Raw genomic sequence first — 25,048 nt, forward strand, 5'->3', positions numbered from 1 at the left:
CAAGGGGTACTTGGTGACTGGCTTGTGAGGTTAGAACCGAACTGGCCATTCCTATGAGCCATGCAGCCACTTAAGATAAGCTTTTGCAGAGTTTTGTTGCATAGGTTTGGTAGATTTAAAAAGGAGGTTGAAACTTTCCAGTGGTAGATTTGGCTCAAACCATCCTTAAACTTTATACTGTATCACGTCATCTAACCTAAAGTGAACTCTTCTTTCTATTTACGAAGAGCTTTCTCTGCTCCCTTAGATATTGGAATAGCTTCTCAGCATATTCAATCTTAAATTGTTCTTGAAGTATGTTGACTTGGATCCCAATTGTTGGGCTCCAAATTTCCCTCAGTTCCAGCCATCCTGATGAATTGTCATGGATTCTGGGAATTATAGCTGAACATCCAGAGAATCATAGGTTCCTCATTCCTTCTCTAAAATATTAATATATTACAGATATTAATATATCTAATATTTATTCATACATTACAAGAGATCCTTTGAAAGATGGCTTTTTTCTATTGCTTACAGGATTCTTCCCCAAACCTAACCCTATGAATGTATATGGGGCTAAACCTCCATAAAGTCCAGCTAACATTACCGGGTCATCCTTTTATAAAGACATACTGTACTTGCTCAACTTAAAGGAACTGACTTGTACATTGCTACAATTTTTAGATGTTATTTTCATGTTTTTATACAATCTTATCTCCGTTATTATTTGCAAGTAAATTACTCAAAGGCACAGCAATGGCAGAAGCAACACATGGTTGGCATTAGATTAACATTGTGAGGCAGGAATGGACGCTTCTCTCCAAAACTCAGCCACTTTAGTATTTTTAGACATGTATCAGTATAGCTCAAAAAAAAACTTTAATGTAATTTGGAAAATTTAATTTTGGTAGTAATGAAACACTAAGATCATATTTTAATAATACTGGTCATAACTACATTTGCTAGGAACATAGGAGTGGGTGAGGTTTTTTCCTAATATAATGATTACAAAAGTTTTCATATATTCATGCTCTATCCCTTCAAGCTGAACAGTCTTACTTCTGAAAATTGGTGTTAATGATAATATAGAAAAGAATCATTTAGACCAATGGCTTTTCATATTATGCAGCAGTTTCATCTCTTCAAAAACCCTCTTGTTTTTGAGCAAATTAACACTTCGTTATATTTGTGCCTTGCAGAAAGGGCTTTCAATAAATTATTTTAGGAATATATAAATAAATGCTTCTTGATAATTGCTTCTGTAACATTTTTAATACGCAAATTGTTTTACAACCTCTTAATCTATTAGGCTCGGCACCATAGCTGACCATGTGGCTTTTCCAAAATGAAAAGGATCTTGATGCTGTTTATGGCTCTGTATTAAAGGATCAGACATTTCTTGTTCTTTTGGCTCAAGACTTTCCTGTACACAAGTTTAAAGTACAGACTTCATGCACTTTGCTAAGGGTGCACAACAAATGAGTAAAAACACATTTCTATTACTTTGATACAACTTTGGAGACATTTAATACAAACATCCACCTTTTGTCTCAGGTTCACTGAATTTCTTTGCATGGGCATTGGCTGTTATTGGTGCACAATCGCAGAGCAAAGGAGCAAAAGACAGAACTTTATAGTTCTCTGATTTTCTTTTTACTTTTTTAGCATATGCAAATGCTTTAGTGTATGCAAGAAGACTCAAGCAGAGAAAACTCTTCAAGGGATATTGTCTCAAATATTGAATTCTCTTCTACAGTTTAGTGCAGCATTTGCTTAGGACAAACTCTTTTAATATATTGGTCCCCAATCTTTGTGACTTGGCAGCTTGGTTGGGGAGGGGAACTGAGCTGTGAGTGGCTGGCCAATGCGCACGCACATGCAGCCCTTGTGCAAGTGGTGCGCCAACATGCATGGGTGCAGCTCGACTTGCACAGCAGTGGGCCGGCACACATACATGTGCCAGCATGCCACTTGTGTTCTGGCAAGCCACTCACATGGCCCAATTCCAAATAAGCCATAGCAGGTACTGAGCTGCGGTCCACAGGTTGGGAACACCTACCTTACTCCCCTTTCTGGCACTAACTCCAAACACAGCTATTGTCTGGTTGCCAGTGGTAAATGTATGAGATAACTGTGTTTGGATAAGTAAGTGCAGTTAGTGATTGCTTAGACAGGGAGTAATGGTTCTTATATAACAGAAGAATTGATTCAGTATCGTCCCTGCATAATGTGGTTTTGGCATACATCATTTTGAGAAGAGTAGACTACACAGGTCAAGAAAATAGAAGGATGATAACCTGAGTTCCCAATTGGAACCAACTGATCCTTATGTTAGAAAATGTACTTTGCATGCTTCAATCTTACCTTCTAGAACTTTGAAGTTCATAACCAAGACACCCAGGTAAATAAATATTGTGGTGCATTTTAACTACAGAACATTGCACTTCCTAATCTTTTTGTTACCTCCACCTTTCTTCCAAAACACAAGAAGAAACTAGTTTATCACATGAGCAGTTCAACTCAGGTCCTAGGAGAAACTTCCTGAGTATAGAAATATGGAAGTTGACCACTTATAGTATAAACTTTCAATGTAGTATTGTCCACAACTTCATTAACTTTCCATAAAATCAAATGCTGCACTTTTTTGTACCATTGGATAAGATGCTAAAGAACCAAGTTGCTGGATTTACGGACCGTGACATAATTTTCCCAGTTGCTCAAGTGATTAGTTTCTTCATCATGCAGAGTTAATAAATTTACAATCTTCAGAGTATGCAGTACATTAGGAAAGACATTTACAGCTTATACATCTGTACAGGTGAATGACAGCCTCTCTTCTTCTCAGTCTGTCTTCAGAAAGACTATGCAACTTGTAATGAGAATGCAAGGAAGCCCGATGGTTCATAGGTGAAAGGATTTGCTTGCCAAAAGATGACACACCTGCATTCTCTCAAGCACTACATTTCATTGTCTCAGCCTCTGCCATAAATAGCTTCTGAAAACCAGACAACTCCGCAATCATCATTGTTTATTCCTGCTGCCCATCTTCCTCCTCTGACTATCATCAGTTTTGTGCACTCGGAAACATTCCTTTAAATTTTGAGATCGAATCTTGGGATTCATAATCTCTTCACCCATAGAACTGGGGAACCAACCTCTTTCTTGATCATGCAAACGTTCCCCAAATATCCAACCTAGAATAAAAGACAAGATAGTGATGGTAGAAGAAATGTACTAATAGAGATCAAATTCATATCAGCTTAATAATTCAATATGCAGAAAGTATTTTATTAATTAGGATGTATTGTGAAGGTGACTATACCATCTTAAGTATGAAACAGATCCTACACAAAGAAAATGTAAGAATACAGTTTCATTACACTGAAATATCTTAGTATTACTGTAGTTTTAATTAAGAGCATTATAAAGTATACACTTATTCATTTCCTTGGGCCACAACTGCTGGAATGCTCAAATATACTGCAGTCTCCCATCCTTAATGATGCAAATAAAATAGTTTCCATTGTAATGGAACGGGGACATGACTCTGCATAAGTCTTGTTGCTCTTACCGTCATCTGTCTTTTCCAGAATGTTGAGAACATCAGCCAATTCCAATGAAAGCTCATCTGGTTGCTGGGCCACGTAAGGATGGACACATTGTACTTGAGGGCAATCTGTTAAAGGGAAGGAAATTAATTTAGCTTGCTAATCATTTATGAGAGGGAACTACATGGGTGTTTTTAATAGAATTAGGAGTTAATGAAATCCTGGTGTTAACTTTGAACTGTTTGCATGAAAAACATAATGTGCAGGAATCATAAGTAGTTTGTTACTGATTTCTTCTAGAGTGAGACTGATCCAGAATCCCCCTTAGGCACAGAGGCTGGCTCTGTGCCTAAGGAACAACTAGAGCTCAGCAATTCCTTGTTTCTAGTGTGGTGCCTTAACCACCACGCCCAACTGGCTTTCCCAATCAATGATACCCATCCCGATTTAAAGTCTAGAACTGACGTTGCTAAAATCCAATAAAAGAAGGAAGGTATAGCATCCTTTTCCAACCTGTTTGGATAGCACCTTCTTTTTCACTTACCCATAAGCCTGGATGTGAAGGAAACAAACTTTGTTCTTCGATTTGGAGCCAACAAAATCATCCAGCGTTTCATTTCACTTCTATGTGACACAGAGAGATCACAGCAGTCTCAGAGTTTTCCATGCACTTTTGGAAGGGTTAGAAATCATCATGCAACTCTTACAATTAATTGTTCCTGCCAATTTGTACATTTTTCTTCTGTTTAGATAAATATATACTTTATTCCATTTATGGAGGAATCAGAAAGCTCGTAAGACTTCTTTTCTATAAGTCCAGTGACCATAAGATATACAATAATGCAGTTGCATCATCATCATCATTCCTTCACTTAAAATATTTTTTCTTGCTGCATCCACAGCACTAGGTCTTCACCTTAATACTGAATGCTTCAGCATCTGTAAACATATTTTTAAATCTATAGGCACTTTTATCATTCCCCTTCTCATGCCATGCATCTGCAAAATGACTCATCTGCATTTATGTATTTAAAACGTATATATGGCCACCCATCTTATACAATACAATAGCAGTGTTGGAAGGGACCTTGGAGGTCTAAAACATTATATATTTTTTAAAATCATGGTTAACTATGGGTAACATTATATAAACTAGATTCTTACATAATTGCATAGTTATTACAATACAATAGCAGTGTTGGAAGGACCTTGGAGGTCTAAAACATTAGATTTTTTAAAAAATCATGGTTAGCTATGGGTAACATGTTATATAAACTAGATTCTTACATAATTGCATAGTTATTACAATACAATAGCAGTGTTGGAAGGGACCTTGGAGGTCTTCTAGTCCAACCTCCTGCCTAGGCAGGAAACCCTATACCGTTTCAGACAAATGGCTATCCAACATCTTCTTAAAGACTTCCAGTGTTGGGGCATTCACAACTTCTGGAGGCAAGCTGTTCCATTGATTAATTGTTCTGTCAGGAAATTTCTCCTCAGTTCTAAGTTGCTTCTCTCCTTGATTAGTTTCCACCCATTGCTTCTTGTTCTACCCTCAGGTGCCTTGGAGAATAGTTTGACTCCCTCTTCTTTGTGGCAACCCCTGAGATATTGGAACACTGCTATCATGTCTCCCCTAGTCCTTCTTTCTCTTAAGTTAAACATACCCAGTTCCTGCAACCGTTCTTCATATGTTTTAGTCTCCAATCCCCTAATCATCTTTGTTGCTCTTCTCTGCACTCTTTCTAGAGTCTCCACATCTTTTCTGCATTATAAAGTGGTATTAACACTTCATGTGATCTTGATTCTATCCTTCTGTTGATGCAGCCTAGAACTGTGTTGGCTTTTTTGGCAGCTGTTGCACACTGCTGGCTCTTATTTAAATGGTTGTCCACTAGGACTCCAAGATCCCTTTCACAGTTACTACTGGTGAGTAAGGTACCACCTATACTGTACCTGTGCATTTTGCTTTTGTTGCCTAAATGTAGAACCTTATTCTTTTCACCATTGAATTTCATTTTATTAGATAGTGCCCAATGTTCAAGTTTGTCAAGATCCTTCTGTATCTTTAGCCTATCTTCTGGAGTGTTGGCTATTCCTGCCAGCTTGGTGTCATCTGCAAATTTGATGAGTTCCCCATTTATTCCCTCATCCAAATCATTGATGAAGATGTTGTAGAGTACTGGGCCCAAAACAGAGCCTTGGGGTACTCCACTGCATATCTCCCTCCATGTAGATGCAGTTCCATTGAGGACTACACGTTGAGTGCGGTTGTCAGCCAGTTACGAATCCATCTGGTGGTGATGCTGTCTAACCCACATTCTTCTACTTTAACTAGTAGTAGGTTATGGTCTACCTTATCAAATGCCTTACTGAAGTCCAAGTAAACTATATTGACGGCATTCCTCTGGTCCACTAATTTTGTCACTTTGTCAAATATCTTAAGGAACTCTGGGTGTCTCACAACAACTGACAATTTGTTAGAATGCCTTGCAGAATGTAATGCAATAAGTGGTGCACAGCTACAAATATCTGTGAAAATGGAGCATATTTCAGAAACATTTGGTAGACTACAAAAATGTAAACTCCACTACATACTCCTCTTACTTGTCAACTCTTGCTTAAAGTATGCATTGTTTTCTGAAAATAAAGCAGTTGTTTCCAGGAGTGAAATTCATCAGGTTCTGACAGGTTCTGGAGAATTGGTAGTGGAAAGTTTGAGTAGTTCAGAGAACTGGCAAATACCACCTCTGGCCCCAGAGTGGGGAGGAAATGGGGATTTTGCAGTATCCTTCCCCTGGAGTGGGGTGGGAATTGAAATTTTGCAGTATCCTTCCCCTGCCACGCCCACCAAGGCATGCCCACAGAACCGGTAATAAAAAAAATTGAATTTCACCACTGGTTGTTTTCCTTTCCTAGTTTCAAATTAGACAGGATACAATAAACCTGTAACTCATACATAAGGGACTGACCATGAAGAGCATGTACTTTGATTTCAGAACAGAATATACAATATTTACTATGGAAATCGAAGCTATATAAATTATCCAAGCTATATAAATACATGCTAACTAAAGTAGGAATAAAATAGAAGAATAAAATACAACTACTTGAGTGCTAATTGTTTCAGTACTTAAAACTATTCTGTACATAAATAACCAAGGTTTAAAGAAGATCTTATTCAATTATATAAGGAGTTATACAGAACTGCATAAACAATCATAATCATGTTTATGAGACTAAATCTATAGGATTTCTAAACCTCTCATAATATGTTCCACCTGTCTTTTGAAGCAGACATCAGCAAATGAAATGGTCAAATTAGCCTGGGAAAAAAATCTGGTCCACATGCTTTAGCACCCTCCAAAATCCCTGAATTATTGTCAGCATTGAAATTTATTTTGGATATGACTTTTGCCAAAAACTTGAAATAAAGAGTTGCAAAAGCTCCTACTAACAAATATATGGGGATCAAAAAGTACCAAGTATGATTCTTATGATTTTAAATGGGATTAATTCCACGCAAAAAAATGTCTACGTTTATTAAACACCTCAGAAGAAAATCTGGCTGTCTCATTATTCTATAAGGATAAAATCCATAAAGGAATCTGACCCAGACCCACTACTGCCCATCTGGCTTAATAATGATTACATGTTAATATCGTAATATGGTCAACATCCTTTAATATATGAATGTACTTTTAACATGTATCACTTCCCAAAGAGACATAGAATTACCAGGCATGTAAGGATGTTGCAAAAAAGATTATGTTTCAACACTAGAAGGACAGAGTAACCTCAGTATTACCCTCTAGTTATCATAGAATCATAGAATCACATATCATAGAATCAAAGGGTTGAAAGTGAGCTTGGAGGTCTTCTAGTCCAACCCCCTGCCAAACATATGATTGATGATGTGTGTTCACTTTCCGGTTTGGAGATGATTATCTACTGATGCACTGGAAATAGTAATCATTATTCCATGTAGTCAAAGCTTATTTATGTTTTCAGAAATTGGGCGTAATAGGTTCATTTATATACAAAAGCAAAAAGCAATAACAATGTGACCTTTTCTTGAAATTTAATTATCATGGGGTGGCATTAGCTTAATTTGCATACAGGATGTCCACAAAATTTTTTACCCTCAAACAAGAGTTTTGGAGCCACAGGGAGAAAAAAAATCAGCTCCTTAGCACATTTTATATTCATTTGAAGAATGTTCTGGAACCATGTATTCAAGAATGAGAATAAAAGGCTCCCAGCAAAGGGGGTTACGGGGGGGGGGGGGGGGCAGGGACAATTTCATTTGGTTTTCTAATTTCAGTATGGAGGGAAAAAATTCATAACCCTATCCTTAATTCACTATTTTGGGGGAGGAGGAAACTAAACCATTCTTGCTCTGCCCAAGAATTAGAGACTAAGTTTTTCTATGCCTAATCACGGGGGTTGTAAAACAGGCAATTACATTAAGGGGAGCTAATTTTAGTGATAAAAATAAATTACAAGGTAGTTTCTGCTAAGATTTATACACAGAGCAATTTCTGAACTGATTTTCTGTGCATGCACGCATGCAAGTGAAAAAAATGGAATATGGATGAGTTGCATACAAGCAGTTTGCTCACTGATTAGCCTGGAAAAGCTAAACAATCGTAATCCATTAAGCTGGAACAAACTGAATGGGTTCACTCACAGAATCCACACACTTCATGCGTATCACTTGCCGTACTCACTGGGATAACGCCTTCAACATATAGCTGACTTCACGGTCATCTGCATTTTCTAGCAGCCTCAAAATAAATACATTGGCCAAGCTCTGTCCTTGGTCCTCCAACTCTTCCACTCGAAGAAGGCCTCGAGGAGCAGAATCAAATACTTGGTACTTGTCACTGAGGCAAATAATAAACAGTTGTTATTATTAGAGGCTGGGTTAGAGTTTCTTTTAAAATGGGAAACAGACAGAATATACTTGTCAGAGATGAACCAGAATAAAGTATTTCTCAAGATTAGCAGAATAAATGACTTAATCTCAATTATAAATTAAAGGGACCCGGACATAAGAAGATCCCTTCTCTGTTGCAAGGTTCTCCTAAAGGGTTACTTCAATAAAAAAGCAAGAATCAGATGACCTGGTTTATGACTGAATTCACAGATTGGAAAGTAGCCCAATTCACCTTGTATTGCTCTGGGGGTTGGGGTGGGGGTGGGTTTCCTGAGTCTAGGTGATTATTGGGAATATGGGAAATATATGCTGGTCATGACATAATATAGATTTGATTTGTTTTGATTTGAATAATTTCTCCCAGAATTGTTAAACTTGTCTAATTGAGACTTACCCATTAATTTGTCTGCACAGTACTAGTAAGTCGTTGAAAAGGAACAAGTAGATTTCTCTAAAGAGTTTCTTTGTACGTAGTGTACGGGATGTTTTAGGGCCATTCATCTGCTGGAGTTCTCCCTGCTTTAGCAGCCAGCGGGAATGAGAGATGATGGGCACAGACTAATGATGGAAATAAAACAGAGATCATAATCAAGCAGAATTTACTGCTAAGAAAGGAAAGTTGTCACCTTAAAATAAGGGCTAAGATCTTTGGGGCATTATGGTCCTTGAAGAAATCCATAGGTATAACAGGGGCATAATAAAAATAGGGGATCAAAAGGGCTGAAAGTGTGATCTATCTGCAGGTTTTGTATTCAAAATTGGTTAGCTTCCAAATTTTAATAGCACGACTGTGGTCTTCATGGCTACAAAATGATACTAAAGGACTATTACTCACTCTACCCCAGAACGGATGGGACCTATTTTAACAAGAGTTACACTCTTTGAAGAAGTGAAATGCAGTGCCAGTTTTTAATATTGCTACTATTCCTATTACCCTTTGTTAAAGATCTTTATAGTCATTATGAAATAATGATATAAGATATAAGTTATATGGGTTGTAGCCAACTAGCAGGGATGGTATCTGAAGTAGTATAGATCTGAAGAAGTAAGGATGGAGGACTGGAGGATTTATGATTAGTCCATTTCCCTAGAATTTCACAATATATTTTTAATTCCTCAAAATACATCCCGAATCTGTTGTTTGATTTATCTTCCCTAATTCCTTCAGGAACTCAAAGCAGCATGAACTGCATTCCTTTCTCCAATATTTCCTCACAACAAAATAAACAATAAAAAGAAGTGGGCTTCTTTTTATGACAAGATTTGAATCCTCAATTCATTATTCAGTATAAAGGTTAGCCATTTCACTCTAGCTAGTCCTTCTATAATATAAGCCAAGAAAAGGAGATATAAATAATGTTCTACTTAGTGAAAACTAGAACAATTACATTCATATTTTTTTCCTCAAAATTCATCAGATCACAATTTATCTTCATCAAGCAAAGATAGCCCCAAATCCTACTTTCCAGATAACCTGCTTCCATAAAATTCTGTATGTTCTTTAAAAGCCAATTATTTTCTTATCATGATTTACCAGCTTATATTTATACCTTGATCTTAAATTCCAATTTCTTCTGGATGCTGATCATCTGTTCTGTGCGGCTCATCTTTCTAACACCTTCATTACATGCCTTCACTATCTAAAAGAGAAAGATAAGGAAACTTCAGAAATAGGGTTTTTTGTCCTAAGATCCTGCCTTGGAGCTTTCACGGCAGTAAAAATGAAGGGGGCATTGTAACAGCAATAGGCAAGCAACACAGGGCAATCTAAATAGAGCAATACTTAGATTAATTTATGGTTAGGAAAGTCTTTGTCTATTTGCCTTTACTATAATTGTAGGTCCATTTGCCAGCCCATTCAACATGCAGGAGTGGCGTGATATTGAAACTCCCCAAGATCTTCTAAGGACTTCCTGTCACTCAAATTCTTCCCATTGTCATAATTTCATTCACTGGGAGAAGGCAGTGGTAAATCTCTTCCATATTACTGTTAAACAAATAACATGGGTAAGTTCATGAGTCACTACAGGTTGAGCTCAACTCAAGGGAAACTTTGTTTTTCTTTTGTTCATTTTTTAATATTTTTATTTAAAAAATCTTCTAACCTAGATTGGATAGCGATTAGTCACTCTTTTTCACTGTGCAAATGGACACATTTAAAAATATTCTTTAACCATATGATTTTAAAGTATGGGCAAAGACATATAAAAATGTATGGGCAAAGACATATAAAAATGCCTCTAAAATTAATGTTTCATTCAAACAGGATTGGCAAACTAATTCAATTGCACTAAAATATTTGGCTGTAAGATTTAATACTATGCTATTAAGATCCTGGCCCCAGTGATATTGAGGGCTAATCAAAACATCATTTTTCAATGGTTTCAAAGCTATGTTTTTGGTATGCACCTGGCAATATGTTATGAACTGTTCAACATACTAGGATTCTGTCAAATTGCAATTTAGTTCTCATTATTAAACCATGCCAAGGTCAGAATATGTGAGTTGGGTGGCTAGATAAATTTGTTAAATAAATATAGTTTTTATAGTGACCCAATCATACAACTGTCAGTAGTATATGTGTATAACATCCATAATGTAAATAAAATAATTCTACCAAATTTGAAATAGAGAATGCATAGTTATATAAAATAACATGGTGGTATCCAACTAATAGAAAGCTTTCCAAAGAGCTCCATTTTAACTTGCTTTCATAATGCTAGCAAGATTGATCTTCTTCTGGTCTCAGGCTTGTAATGCCCGACAATGGGGGATTTAACTAGGTTAATTCTAGTTAAAGAAAATTCTGGAGATACCCAGTGATACAATATAGGGCTCTATAAGTCAAAGCCAATTATTTAATTGTGCCATGAAATTTACTGACAATCAAAGTAATGCCAGCAGCACAATGGGGATATAATCCTAGCATTTTAGCTAATGAATGCTAATGGCTGCTGTGTTTTGAACCAAGCCCACTTTCTGAGTGGTTTCTGAAAGCAGCTCATGTAGAGTAAATTGTAGCATTTCAACTGAATGGTGATAAGCCCATGAGTCACTGTCATAAAGTACTCCCACTCCAGGAAAAGTCATAATTGGTTTTTGTGTGTGGTAAAAATCACACAGCAGCTTATAACAAGTTTTAAATAGAAATAAGTGTTTAGCTTTTTTATTTATTTGTATTTATTATTAGATTTTTATCCCGCCTTCATTATATTATAAGTAACTCAAGGCAGCAAATATACTATTCTCCATCCTCTTACTATTTTTCCCACCCTTGTTAGGGTGATTGGGCTGAAAGTGTGTGACTGGCTCAAAGTAACCCAGATGGCTTTCATACCTAAGGCAGGACTGGGATAAGTAGGTTCTCCCTACTTTCTAGACCAGCACTTTCCCCACTTGACCAAACTGGTTGCCTATATGTGTAGGCCATATGTCTACCTGGATGGACTAGACCGGAGGCAGGTTGTCATCCTGCATGGCCAAGGGAAGGCAGATACCTTAATACTTCACTTCTTATCAGACACTGGTTCAGTTTAGTAGTAAAATTTGTAATTTGGCCTAGCCCAGAAATATGTATTTAATCAGAAAGGACGCATGCTCAGGGGATTCTTAAAATGGAGTTCGAATGAAATGAAGCACTTTAAAAAATATATGCCATGACTCAACAATTTTGGGATCATAAAAGTAATTCTGCACTTCTAGATGCAAATCTGACCTATTAACAGTCTTTGAATGGTGGCAGCTAATTAAATTAACTGCTCTCCATGGATTTTTTATCACCTTCAAGTGTTTGACAAAAGCATTGGATCTGAAAGTCTGAATCTGTTTTCCTCAGTAAATGCATTTCCTCTAAAGATCCTCACAGGTGTGTCAATTCAACACTAATCAACTCCTGCTTAGACACTTGCTTGAATGGTTTTCTAAAGGAAGTGAATTTTATAAAAAATATTTCATCAGACATTTTCCAGACTTTCAGTTCTTGAAAACTGCATTTCCTTAAAAAAAGAAAGTGAAAAACCTAAACAAGCTTACTATTTCCAATTCCTTGTGAGCCTCAAGAGCAGTGATTTCACGATCAGATTTTTCTTCCACTTTCTTCAGGATATTCTGCACACAGGACAGGGAAAATGGTATTAACTTGCTTTATAGAAACCGTATAGCTTGTTCTAATACAGTAGGATATTTTTAATAGGGATTTTCTTTATGCTTTCCAATTCCAGATCAAATATTGTCTATCTGTCTGTACATATGTATATACGGTATGTATTGTTAAGTTGATATTGTTGAACAACACCTCTTGAATACACGTGTGAGACTTTGGTGCTAATTTAGTACATATTTTCAATTCACAGTCTAATACGTGTAAATGTTTCTTATTGGCTTTTCATTTCCCATTTGAATGTTGTCATCTTCTTCACAAGTGGCCCCACATAAGAATGAAAAGAAGAATATAAATGTATTGTACCTGTACCAGCAGCTTCAGCCTAGTGATTCTTTGAAAAGGCAAAATCAAGAAAGATGAGAAAGGCAGGCCTTTGCATTTTGGATCCAGTTCCAATTGTAAGATCACCTCCCGGAAAACTGGCTTGTCTTGGCTGCCGAAACAGACAGATTGAGAGAGGTGTTTGTTATTTCCTTTTGCTTCAAACCTGTAGGAGTAACTGATCTCCTCTATGTTATTCTTTTAATCCATGGCACTCCCTTTCTCAATACTCCTGGCCTTTGGCTTGGGTCTTGTTTTGAAAATTGTGGTGCAAAAAATATTAGCACTCTGAATGTTGGTTTTTGGTTGAATCTATTTATAGTATTGGAGAATGGAAAAATAGACATTGTATGTGCAAGCAAAAGTAATGGCTTCCCTTGCGTAACACATACAGACCTAGCTGCCTATGCTGCGTGTGGGGGTGTATGTGAATGGAGAGTGTGTCCAAGCAGTTGAGTCAGAGACTTAATTATACATTTTTACACAGTCAGATTATTGTGGTATGATGAAGTGCATATAGTCATAGAAGACAGCTTTCTGTAAGGTGCTTTGACTGAGGGAAACCTTGCTGGAAATATTGAAATGAAGAATGCACCTGACCCAGATGGGACGCTCACAGAGGCAGGCACAGTCTGTCAGTGATATGGCTACTGTCATTCAGTGGTACAGAAAAGCAGCTCACAATTTTTGTTTATGTTGCAAGGAAGCTCATGTTATTGGATTCCTCACAGCCAAGAAAAGGCAGCATTGTAAGGGAACCTTGTGTTCATAATGGACTACAATAGAGGGAAGCATCTGGAATAAAAAGATACAAAGGTCAAAGCGCAAAACAGCTCTTTTCAGTTAGTGCTGCACTTGGTTTGTCATAGGGCAGAATCCAAAAAATATCAGGTGGACCAGGAGAAAAACTTAATTTAATTTAACTTATTTGTAAATGTAAGTAAAACTAAGTACAGATAAGCCTTTATTCCTCACTCATGTATTTACTAATTTCCTTCCTCAGTCACATTTAAAATTACAGTTTGATAATAATTTGGACATCTGTGAAAGCTGCATCCCAGACCATCAGTGATTTTTGATTGAGCACTTCTGGTTTATAGGTTCAAACAGGTTGCACCATCATCACTGGGAGACAGTTGAGGCAAATCCTAAACTCTGGCTCAAGCAAAACCTGGGCCTGATGAGATCCAGATGAGCCACCAATTTTTTTAAAAAAAGAATAGAAGGAATGGATGAAAAAAACCACAGGCCAATTGGGCCCCGGAATTGGAACAGGAATATAATTACACAACACATATATTTGTATATATAATGGAACACCTATTATAACAGTAGCTTTTCTTTGAAAGTTTTCCCATTGACTTTATATCCCTGTTTTGTTGCTTAATTCTCGGTTATGAAGCAACTACAAATGGAGTCCTTGTAAAAGGAAATCAGAGAATGCACTACCTCTCATCCAATTACAATTGATCTTTTTTAATGGTTTGCACTGTCATTCAATGTTTTGACAAGAAGTGATGCAAGAAGGGGTAAAGTCCCATAACACCATGCTTACCACATTTATCTACTTCAGTCCACTTTCTTTCCAGTGGTACTAATTCCTGAATTTATCTTTCCTATGCAAAAACTGTTCTCAAAACAAGAATAATTTCCATCCTGTAATAGATCTCTAAGAAATACTGTTCCCTGCTATTAAATACTTATTAAGGAGCAATTTAATCTTCAATCACAGGAATAATTTTTAGTCAGAATGGCAGTAACAGAAGTCTGCTTGTATAGATAGTCCTCAACTTAAGACCATTCATTCAGCAAGCATTCAAAAGTACGATGGTGCTGGATGAACCAATTTCGGTATATACACGAAGTACAATGACAATAAAGACTATGCTACACTACACTACACTATGAAAGGACTTAACCCCTGCCTGAAGTTGCAGTTGCTGCAGCACCCATACAAATGTCTGAACAAAATTCAGGCACTTGGCAATTCATCTTCCTTAATGACCAACCCATAAGGAGCCCTCGCCTATCTCCCCCCATCCCACCCTGCTGGGTCCCAGCAGACCTTGGGCTGCAGAGATGGTGTTGAGGAAGGAGAGCAGATTGTTCTGCCCCTCTGCCTACCCCTAGCCATGAGACACTGTCCTGGAAGCAGGCACAATTTTGGAGTGGCCACAATTTATTAACCTTCCTCTGGACCTCAATTTGACTTAATTTCTGAAATACAAAATCATCTTCATATTTGATACAGAGGACCTCAGCATGAATCACAATGAACAATTCAATTTTTAACTGTGAATGTTAACTGTAAATATGATTCCACCTAGCTTTTCTTAAACGACTTTGGCAAAAATGTTCCTGACCTTACCAGGATACATCTTGGTTCAAGAAGACCAAGGTGCTGCAATTATTAGGGAACCTACAAGCTGTGTTTTTATTGTTATTTTGATCTATGTGCTCACAGTTAGTTCACTTCTTAATATAATGAAGATTTTTTTTCTAAAAGACTAGAATTATCTGCAACATTTATGGTCTGATCCAATGTTCTGAACCAATTTTCATTAACCTAGTAAAATCAGATGTGTTATCAGTCACAAAAAGGCTCACAATGAAAAGGATCTCATAATTTCATGGGCTCACAGCTTAAAAGAGATTCTGTCCTTCCATCAATACTGTAGAAGAAAAGGTATCCTGCCAAGATTAAAGGAGGGCAAGGAGATGCACTCCCCCCACCACCACCTGCCTTTAATTATCTGTTATAAAAATTGTGCCATGCAGACTGAGGAACAGAACAACGCCCAAAGGTAATATCTCTCTTTCATGTCTTTTTGTCTTTTATTCTGTTATGAAATGAATCACATGTTTAGCACTTCATTGTTTGTAATTGCAGAGACAATTACATCGGCAGAACTGAAAGACGTTTGGCTTTCAGAATAAAGGAGATCTTCTGAAATGGGTCCTTGAATAATCCAACAACAACCTTGAGTAATCCAACAACAGCAAATCATGGCCATAAAATGCCTTCTCCGGCCACTGCAAGACAGTTACTATCTACAGTTCACCAGGTGGATCAAAACTCTGTGTTTAAAGTTCTACTGTGCCATTGGAACTCTCGTTTCCTGTGTTTTGCTGAGACGGTTGCCATTAACCGTTTGAAGCCCCTGTTGTGTGTGCAGAAATGGCTTTATGTCAATCTACGCCTCCCATGAGCATAAGGGTTGCCATTGGTTGCTTTCCTGCATACGTTATAGGCTTAATTAATTAATGCTCTTGCTAGATCTTATATTTGAGGCTGATTTTAACCGTGTTATTGTAATGTAGGTACTGATGAGTCAATATGAAATGCTTGCATCTACCTCTTGTTCGTTTTTTGGCTGTATTATTTAACTTAATTATACATTGAACACATGAGTTCCTAAACTAAATTCCCCCTGTGAACTAACTATTAAGATCCTGAAGGTTATCCAGTTGCTGGAGTTAAATTGTTTCATTAGCAAAGCCATGTGTCTCTGCACCTGGCCAGAACTGGATGGGGGGAAGCTGCTAGCGTGATAGTGGAAGATTGGACCATGTGATAACACTTGTGGGTGTAGGGAGAGGATCTTGAACTTTCAACTGGGTGGAAAAACCTGGAAGCTTTCAGATTCGGGTTAACATCAGGGTCCAAAAGTATCCAAAAGTAAATCAGTCTGAGGCAAAGGATTTCTCAAAGTTCCAATTTATTAAGAGAGCCATGTTGGCATATCTTGGAAAACCTGAATCTGAAAGCTTCCAGAGACAAGGGATGACCTTGGCTTTCTAGAAAGAATTTTGTTATGGCTACATATCACCCAACTCCATATAATTTCCCCCTCCCATTTTCCCACAATAGAAAAATGCATAGTAGAATAATAGAAAGTGTGTAGGCCTGAGGTCCAAAAGAAAAGATGGCTTGCAGGCCTGACACCATGCTTGAGAAATTACACTCACAGAAGTTGCTTGTAAGCTCTTTCCTGGTAGGTCTGGTTAGACACATAAGTGACATATACTGAGAAGTAGCTAACAGCATGCTGATGGACGATGTCGCAGACATCAGAGATTACAATGTTCTCTTCTACTCGTTTTTCAAGATCTAAGAGAAACCTAAATGAGAAATCAAAAAATAAGCATTCAAATAAGCATTAAAAAACATGCAGTCAACAAAGAAGGAAAGCAAAGGATTGCAACAGAATCTTCAGTTTGTGTTTTGCTTCAATTCTTTCCAGCAAGAAGAAGCATACAAATTTGTAAAATATAGACTCTAAAATATTTTCATTTTTATTTGCGTTACTGAAGGAGATATCTCTTCATTTGTTTTATACCACATTTGAGCCATGTATTATATTTGAAAGTTCATTATTTTTTAAAAAAATATTATTCAGTGCAAACTAACACATGACTATCTAGTCATTTTCACTTTATCTGATAAATAGGTTTAAGTAACTTATTACAAAATGTGAGCAAAATATACTGATGATACAATTTTCAAGCTGAGACAAACTAATCCCTAGACAGATTGTGGAAAAATAATGTGTCAAGAATTTAGTGAAAGATTCTTGTTTTTGTTTTTTTTAATTAATGCCCAATTCTTGACATTATTCTCTGTAAATTAAAGATTTTTGCCTTCATTTCATGGGTAGGGAGAACAGCATGCATACGTGATCATATACCCCTGGCTAGACCTCTGATTCCCAGGAAAAGATGTAGCTGTATAATGAGGAGTAATATAACCCTATTTGTGTGTGTGTGTGTGTCTGTCTGTCTGTCTGTCTGTCTGCAGGAATTAACTAATATACATTATGACTGATATTCACATAACGGCTGCAGTAAGAATCTGGTAAATACATAGAGAGAAAGCCAGAAAATTTAATAGTTTGAATTAATTCTGAAACATTGCTACTCTGCAATTATTTATGTCATATGAATCTATCTAACCCTTGACAAATGAGAGACCTATCTAACCAAGCATTGTTTTTCCACAATGTTCAGCTGAAAAGACACACCGTCTTTAATTCTACAGATAATATATGGGATAAACAGGGCTGTTCTTAAACAAATTGCCCCTTCTGTCTGTGCCTGCAGGAGGAGTTCAACAGGACTGTGGAAATAAGCAGTGAGGTTCCAACCATCATGGTGACATCTATAATATCCACAACCTACTAAGTCCACACTTTCCTACAGCAGCAAGAAAGTAGACTCATCTGATGTAGTTTTTTTTAATGTGGCTGCTTCTGATGCAAAAGATATAAGATGTATCAATCTTACCATTTCAGTATCACTATGTGTCCCTTTCAGAGATGAAAAAGTTTCTACCCACGATAACAATCATTTAAGGATTTACCGTTCACTGACTGCCATGACATCCAAAACATTGGAGAAGAGGATGTGAGCCTCTGAAGGATGCAAAATCTTTTTCAGTCGATCATTTTCCATGAAATGACATATCAATAAATTCAAACTTTTGTAGTATGAGGCTTCTGAAGTGACCAGTTCAAACATAGCCTGTAGGAGAATTCCAAAACTATATTATGAAGTCATGGTTCCAAAAACCTCCATTATTGTTAGTTAACTTAGTTTTATCAGAGGGACAGGATGAAATTTAACAAATCTCTGAATATACAGTATATTTGATTCACTACCATGTCAGCTGCTTCAGAAGAATATAAAGCAATGGAAACACATATATAAAAAACCCATATAAATAATGGCTGAAGAAATGAGAGCTTGCTAGGATGGTTTATGCATACTGGAATAAATATGTAGATTCTCAAGACTGTTATTCTGGTCCAGTGATTGGCATGATCCGCAGTGGCACAGTGGTTAGAATGCAGTACTCCAGGCTACTTCTGCTGACTGCTGGCTGCCTGCAATTTGGCAATTCAAATCTCACCAGGCTCAAGGTTGACTCAGCCTTCCATCCTTCCGAGATGGGTAAAATGAGGACCCAGATTGTTGGGGGCAATATGCTGACTTTGTAAACCGCTTAGAGAGGGATGTAAAGCACTATAAAGCAATATATAAGTCAGCTATTGATATCTATATTTATAGCCAGCCCCATAGACTTCTATTGATGTTCATCTATGCAGATGAAACAGAACATCTTGTTGGGAAATTTTAAGCAGTTGAATCAGTCTATAGATCTAAAAGAACAATGTACTTTTTCTTACAACCTGAAAATATTTTCTAAATCAGTCTTAGGATGCAAAGGTTCCATTGTTTAGTGTTTTTCATTACACTTTAAATAGGAAAAAAATGTCACTGTGTGGATTGATAAGAATTACACGAGTTTTAATTGGAAGAGAAATGGGAGTGATAACAGTGTTGTAACAGTGAAAAAAACAGCTTATGAAAAGAAGCTGTATGAAATAGACTGAAGATAAACATTCCATTTCAGCATTATTGCCAGCTTTTAATTATCATGGATTCACACAAAGCAGATAGTTCCTTAATTGCCTAGTATGAGAATACTGTTTCATAACAGAACAGACAAAATGAAGCAGCAAAACATCGGAAAGACAAAGCAAAGAAGATTGCTCATAATTCGGGAAGTTTCCCCAAACTACCCTTTTCAGAAAAATATTTAAATATATATGTCACATTTCTTTAACACTTCAAATATATTTAAGTAAAATTCTGAAATGCAAGAATGGAAGGTGTCTTGATTTACTCCAGCACAACCGTCCTAAATAATCAGTACTGAACTGAAACATGAGGCTGTTCTCCCTTTCTGAATACCACTAAAACATTCTCCTTCATTTAATTACCTCATTGTATTAATTATACATTGATGGGAATCATATTTGTCTAATAAAGCTGGACATAGTTAGTTACATCCACCCATCCATCCATCCATCCATCTATCCATCCATCTATCAAATTCATATATCTGCACATCTCATGAGAAGTGACTCTGAGGTGTGAACAATGGTCAAGAAAAATAATTCATGCATAAAAATAACATTTAAAAGATGAAGAAGATAAGATGATGAATAAAGTGAGATGTTTACCGTTTGTTAGTTTATATAATAGTTTAAGGGAAGTGTAATGAACATTGAACAGCAAGGATTGCCATCTAGAGACAATTAGGGGTAATCTAATCCAAGATATGGAAAAATGGAGAGGGAACATGAAATATACCTACAATGGGAAACTATTGAGATAAAAAGACAGAATCATAAATTGGGGGCATGTAAGGATGCATAAGTATATAAAGATAATGATGAGAATAGTAACCTGGTCTACATCTCGACCAAAATTAGGCTGGGTGGTGGTGGTTTAAAAGCACAATGACTATATATGTATACTTTTCTGTTATATTGTTTTTTTATTAAAAAGGAGAATACAGGTTAAAATATGTATATTGAAAATGAATTATAAATACCATCAACATAAAATGGAGCTCGCCCAGAAGCTGAAATACACCAAGTAAATGAGATGAAGAGTGTGAAGTAGAGGAGAGTGGTAAGGGAAGAAGAGAGTGATAGGAGAGAGGGCAGGGGGGAAGAGGAGGAGAGAAAGGAATAGTAGAAAGGGGAGAGAGGAGAAGGAGAGAGGAAGGGCAAGTAGAGAAGAGAAGGATGACAGAGGGAATAAAGGAGGTAGGGAGGGGGAGGAGAGAGGGAGAAGAAAGTGATGGATAAAGTACAAATATGCTGTATAGAGAGTAGAAGAGCCAATAATTGGTTTTTGGGAGTTGTTGGTAAGATGAATTGATGTAAACATTTAATAATACAATATGATGTTGGTTATGTAATAGTATACATGTGATTATATGTTATGAAAATGAAAAAATAAAAAAAACTTTATTTAAAAAAATAACATTTAAAATACAAAAATCAACATTAGAATTGCAGATAATTAAAAATAAAAATGTATATAAACCCTAAACAGAAAAAGTGGAATAGTGGAATCATCTAAACAAGTCTCTAGTTCCCTAGGACCTCCAGACCTGATGGTAAAACCAGGTCTTTTTTAATATATATATATCGTATTTTTTGAGTATGATTCACAGGAGTATAAGACGCACCAAGGTTTTGAAGAGGCAAATTTAAAAAAAAGTTTTTGCACTCTGCAAACCTCCCCAAAACAGTCCATTTTTTGCGAAAACTGGCCTGGGTTTTTCCCCCCCCCCAAAAAGGGCATGACTAGCCCGTAGGTGGCTTGTAGAGTGCTCCGGGGGGGGGGGGGGGGAAACGAGCAAACAGCCTTTTTTTCACGAAAATTGGCCCTTTTTTGAAAAAAAAAGCTTATAGAGTGCTCCCGGGGCCTCATTTCTGCCCTCCCTAGCCGGAAGGAGCTCTCTGAAAGCCTCCTACAAGCTCTGCACAGCCATTTTGGTGAAGGAGCGGGGGTTTATGGAGGCAAAAAATGCTGTATTCAGTGTATAAGGCACACCCAGATTTTCAGTCTCTTTTTTGAGAGAAAAAGGTGCATCGTATACTCCAAAAAATACAGTATATACAGTTTTTTATTTTTTTCATTTTCGTAACAAATAACCACATGTATACTATTACATAACCAACATCTTATTATATTATTAACTGTTTACATCAATTCGTCTTACCATTAACTCCCAAAACCAATTATTGGCTCTTCTGCTCTCCACACACCGTATTTGTACCTTATCCATCACTTTCTTCTCCCTCTCTCCTCCTCTTCCCTACCTCCTTTCTTCCCTCTCTCCTCCTTCTCTTCTCTACTTCCCATTCCTCTCTCCTTCTCCTCTCTCCCCTTTCCACTCCTTCTTTCTCTCCTCCTCTTCCCCCCATCCTCTCTCCTTTCCCTCTCTTCTTCCCTTAACTCTCCCCTCTACTTCACACTCTTCATCTCATTTACTTGGTGTATTTTAACCTCTGAGTGAACTCGATTTTATGTTGATGGTATTTATAATTCCTTTTCAATATACATATTTAATTTTAACATATATCTTCCTCTTTCTTTTTGAAAGAGAGAAAAAAAGAAGTATACATATATAGTAATTGTATTTTTAACAAACACACACCAGCCTATTTTGGGCGAGATGTAGACCTGGTTACAATTCCCAGCTATTCTCATCAGTATATTTATATAATTATGCATCCTTACACATCCAAAATTTGTGATTCTGTTTTTGTAATCTCAATAATTTCCATTGTAGGTATATTTCATGTTTCCTCTCCATTTTTCCATATCTTGGCTTAGGTTACCCATAATTTTCTTTAAATAACAATCCTTACTGTTCAATGTTCATTACAATTCCTTTAATTTACTATATAGCATAACAAGCGGTACACATCTCACTTTGTTCATCATCTTAGGAGTTCTATATATATCTATGTTTCATACATTTTAACCCATACTTAATTGTTCTTCCATTGTCATATTCAATCAATTAGCAACTCAGTTTAATTATCATGTATAAAAGTGAATCACATACCTCTGCTTTACATTCTCCCCACAACAGGTTCATATTTGTCCCTATTCCATATATTTTAACCTTTATTTAATTATCTTTCCATTATAATATTCAATCAGTTATCAACTCAATTTTATTATCATGTATAGGAGTAAATCACATATCTCAGCTTTATATTTCCCCATATAACAGTTTCTAATTATCTGATTTTTTTCCTAGTAAGTCTTTTGTCCCACTTCTCTATTCCTGTCTTCTCCCTTTTTTTTGTTTTAACATGTCCACCCACGTCAATTTTCCCTAAGCCACTGTCAAACCCAGTGAAATCTTTTGTATTTTCCTTTATTGGGGTATAACCCCCCTCTACAGTTTTCCCTATGCCACTGTCAACCTCAATAAAATCTTTTGTCTGCTTTTTATTTCCTTTTTTGGGAACATATCCCCCCTTTCAATTTTCCATATACCACTGTCAAACCCAATGAAGTTTTTTGCTTGCTTTTTAGTTTCTACCGTTTCTACCCCTTCATTATCCCTCCCCCCTTCTTCCTACACTTCTTCCTTCAATTCCTGTTTCTCTGAGTTCAAAATTCTATTTAGGCTTGATTTTAATGATTTATGCATATTTTTTATAATTTCACATAGTTCTTCAAATTCCAACCTTTCCATAATGTCCAGTTCTAAAGTTACAGTTAGTTATACAGTTCTTATTTCAGAGTTCTGGTCCACCTTAAATTTGGCTAGTTCAGCCGATGTGGAGAGGAAGAAAGACGGGAGCCATCTTAATCTTTTGTTCTTCCTTAATGTTCAGTTCCAAAATTGTCTGTTCTTATTTCAAAGTTCTGGTCCACCTTAAATTTAGCTAATTCAACTAATGTAAAAAGGAAGAGAAGCGGGAGCCATCTTGATCTTTTGCAAAGAGAAAAAACTTTGTATTTTTCCAGTTCTTGGTTTTATTATTTTTTCCCTTGTTGCCTTCCACCTCTCGTTGGCTATAGTTGCTCAAAATATGTTAATTGGAACAAACATGCACACGGCCAAATTCTGGTATGTTTTTCTTCACCTCCTGCTTTTCCAAGTTCTGATTAATGGCAATTGGTTAATTAAATTTTCCGGCTCAGGGTTTCACATTCCATTCACCACATAGGCAAGGTTAGGTTATCAGTGAGAAAGTAGTGCTTTTTCTTGATTTTTTTCCTTTGTTACATTCCACATTAATTGGAGTTGCTTGAGATATGTTAGTTAGAAGATATTCGAACGGAGCAAATTTCCTCTGTATGTTTTGATTTTTATTTCAACCTCCTAGTCTCTTTTAAAAACACAATCTTTTCAAGTCCAAGACCAAATTTAGAGTTTGTATTTGAGTGGGTTTGTCACTTCTCTACTTTCTCCTTTTCTGTCCAGATTTCTGTCCACACGTGTTTCAAGCAAATGGCTCTTTTTGGGCTAGTGGTTCAACCCTCCATTTTTCCCCTTCTTTCTTTCTGCCAAAATCCAAATCTGTCCATTAATATTATTTATACTCTCAAGGTTCTTTGCCTTTTCCAAGTTCTGATTTATGACTATGGGTTAATTAGATCTTCTTACCGGGCTTTCATCTCGTCCTGGACGCTCCTGTTCAGTTGCTTTGGCTGGAAGCCAGCTTCTTGTGAAGCCATGTTGCCATGCTGCCAGCCCGACTCCAATTCAAAGGGCAAATCTCCGACCTACGAGGGACCTGTTCCACTCCTTCTGGGTCTGATGAGACATTGCCCCTTCTTCACCCTCCCCAGGGGTTCTGATCCAAAAAGGATCTCGGAATTGGTTTGTCAGACAGATTTCATGTGAGACTCTTCAGAGCTCACACCTCCCTCATCTGTCCAGCTGGAGAACTTCCAGTCGAATCGGTAAAACCAGGTCTTGAGGGACTTCCAGAACATCAAAAGAGAGTGCGCTAATTTAATGTTGGAAAAGGAGGGATGTTCCCTAAGGCAGGTACCACAGCCCAGAAGGCCTATTGCTTGGGACCCATCAAACATAGATTCCTGGCTGATGGTGTCAGCAGCATGCCCTTTCTGCCTAATGGAATGGGTTAATATAATTGGGGAGAGGTGGTCCCCACCTTGTTCCGTGCCATGAAGGTCTTTAAAAGCAGGGGGGAAAAAACTCCTTGAATTGAACCGAAAAGCAAACTGGCAACCAATGCAAATCACAGAACAGAACAGAGGTTTATATATGCTGCACTAGCAGCACACATAACTGTCTGCAAGCTGCATTCTGCACCAGCAGAAGCAGGGTTGGGTTCCGGCTGCTGCTACTCTCAGTTTGCTCAGGGACGCACTGCGTGCACATGCTTTGTGCAGCAATGCACAGTACTAAAAATGCTTCTGTGCATGCGCAGAAGCCAAAAACAAGATGCACCTATTGCTCCGCCAAGAGAACCAGTTCGGGGGGGTGGCAGGCCTGGGGTGCTGCCGGTTCGTGACCCAGGCTGGCAAGTTACTACCAGTTTGGCCAAACTGGTCCGAATCAGTAGGAACCCACCTCTGAGCAGAAGTTTCTGAATGCTCTTCAAGGACAGCCCCATGTAGTAGTCACAATAGTCATATTCTGGGGATGACTGGGGCATGAGCTGAAGCTGTGCAAAGGTCTTCCTGGTCCTCAAGCAGGATTCTTGATTGCTTACAAGATCTGTTTGGAGCATCCAGCAG

At 37.3% G+C, this 25,048-nt stretch overlaps 1 protein-coding gene across 2 annotated transcripts in view; it reads right to left on the reverse strand.

Moving 5' to 3' along the window:
* Positions 1-1,235: 1,235 nt before the first annotated feature.
* NGEF (neuronal guanine nucleotide exchange factor) overlaps positions 1,236-25,048 on the reverse strand; it is a 71,787-nt gene continuing 47,974 nt past the window's right edge. For both annotated transcript variants that reach the window (XM_081955318.1, XM_081955317.1), the window contains exons 7-16: positions 18,312-18,472; positions 16,922-17,074; positions 12,935-13,064; positions 12,502-12,576; positions 10,020-10,109; positions 8,864-9,027; positions 8,261-8,416; positions 4,075-4,154; positions 3,554-3,658; positions 1,236-3,176 (exon numbers count right to left, since the gene is read on the reverse strand). In XM_081955318.1, the coding sequence (XP_081811444.1) occupies positions 3,004-3,176; positions 3,554-3,658; positions 4,075-4,154; positions 8,261-8,416; positions 8,864-9,027; positions 10,020-10,109; positions 12,502-12,576; positions 12,935-13,064; positions 16,922-17,074; positions 18,312-18,472 (1,287 nt within the window). In that variant the 3' untranslated portion in view covers positions 1,236-3,003. The remainder of the gene's footprint in view (positions 3,177-3,553; positions 3,659-4,074; positions 4,155-8,260; positions 8,417-8,863; positions 9,028-10,019; positions 10,110-12,501; positions 12,577-12,934; positions 13,065-16,921; positions 17,075-18,311; positions 18,473-25,048) is intronic.

Source organism: Natrix helvetica (genome assembly GCF_964273705.1).
Source record: "Natrix helvetica genome assembly, chromosome: 5".
Taxonomy (NCBI): domain Eukaryota; kingdom Metazoa; phylum Chordata; class Lepidosauria; order Squamata; family Natricidae; genus Natrix; species Natrix helvetica.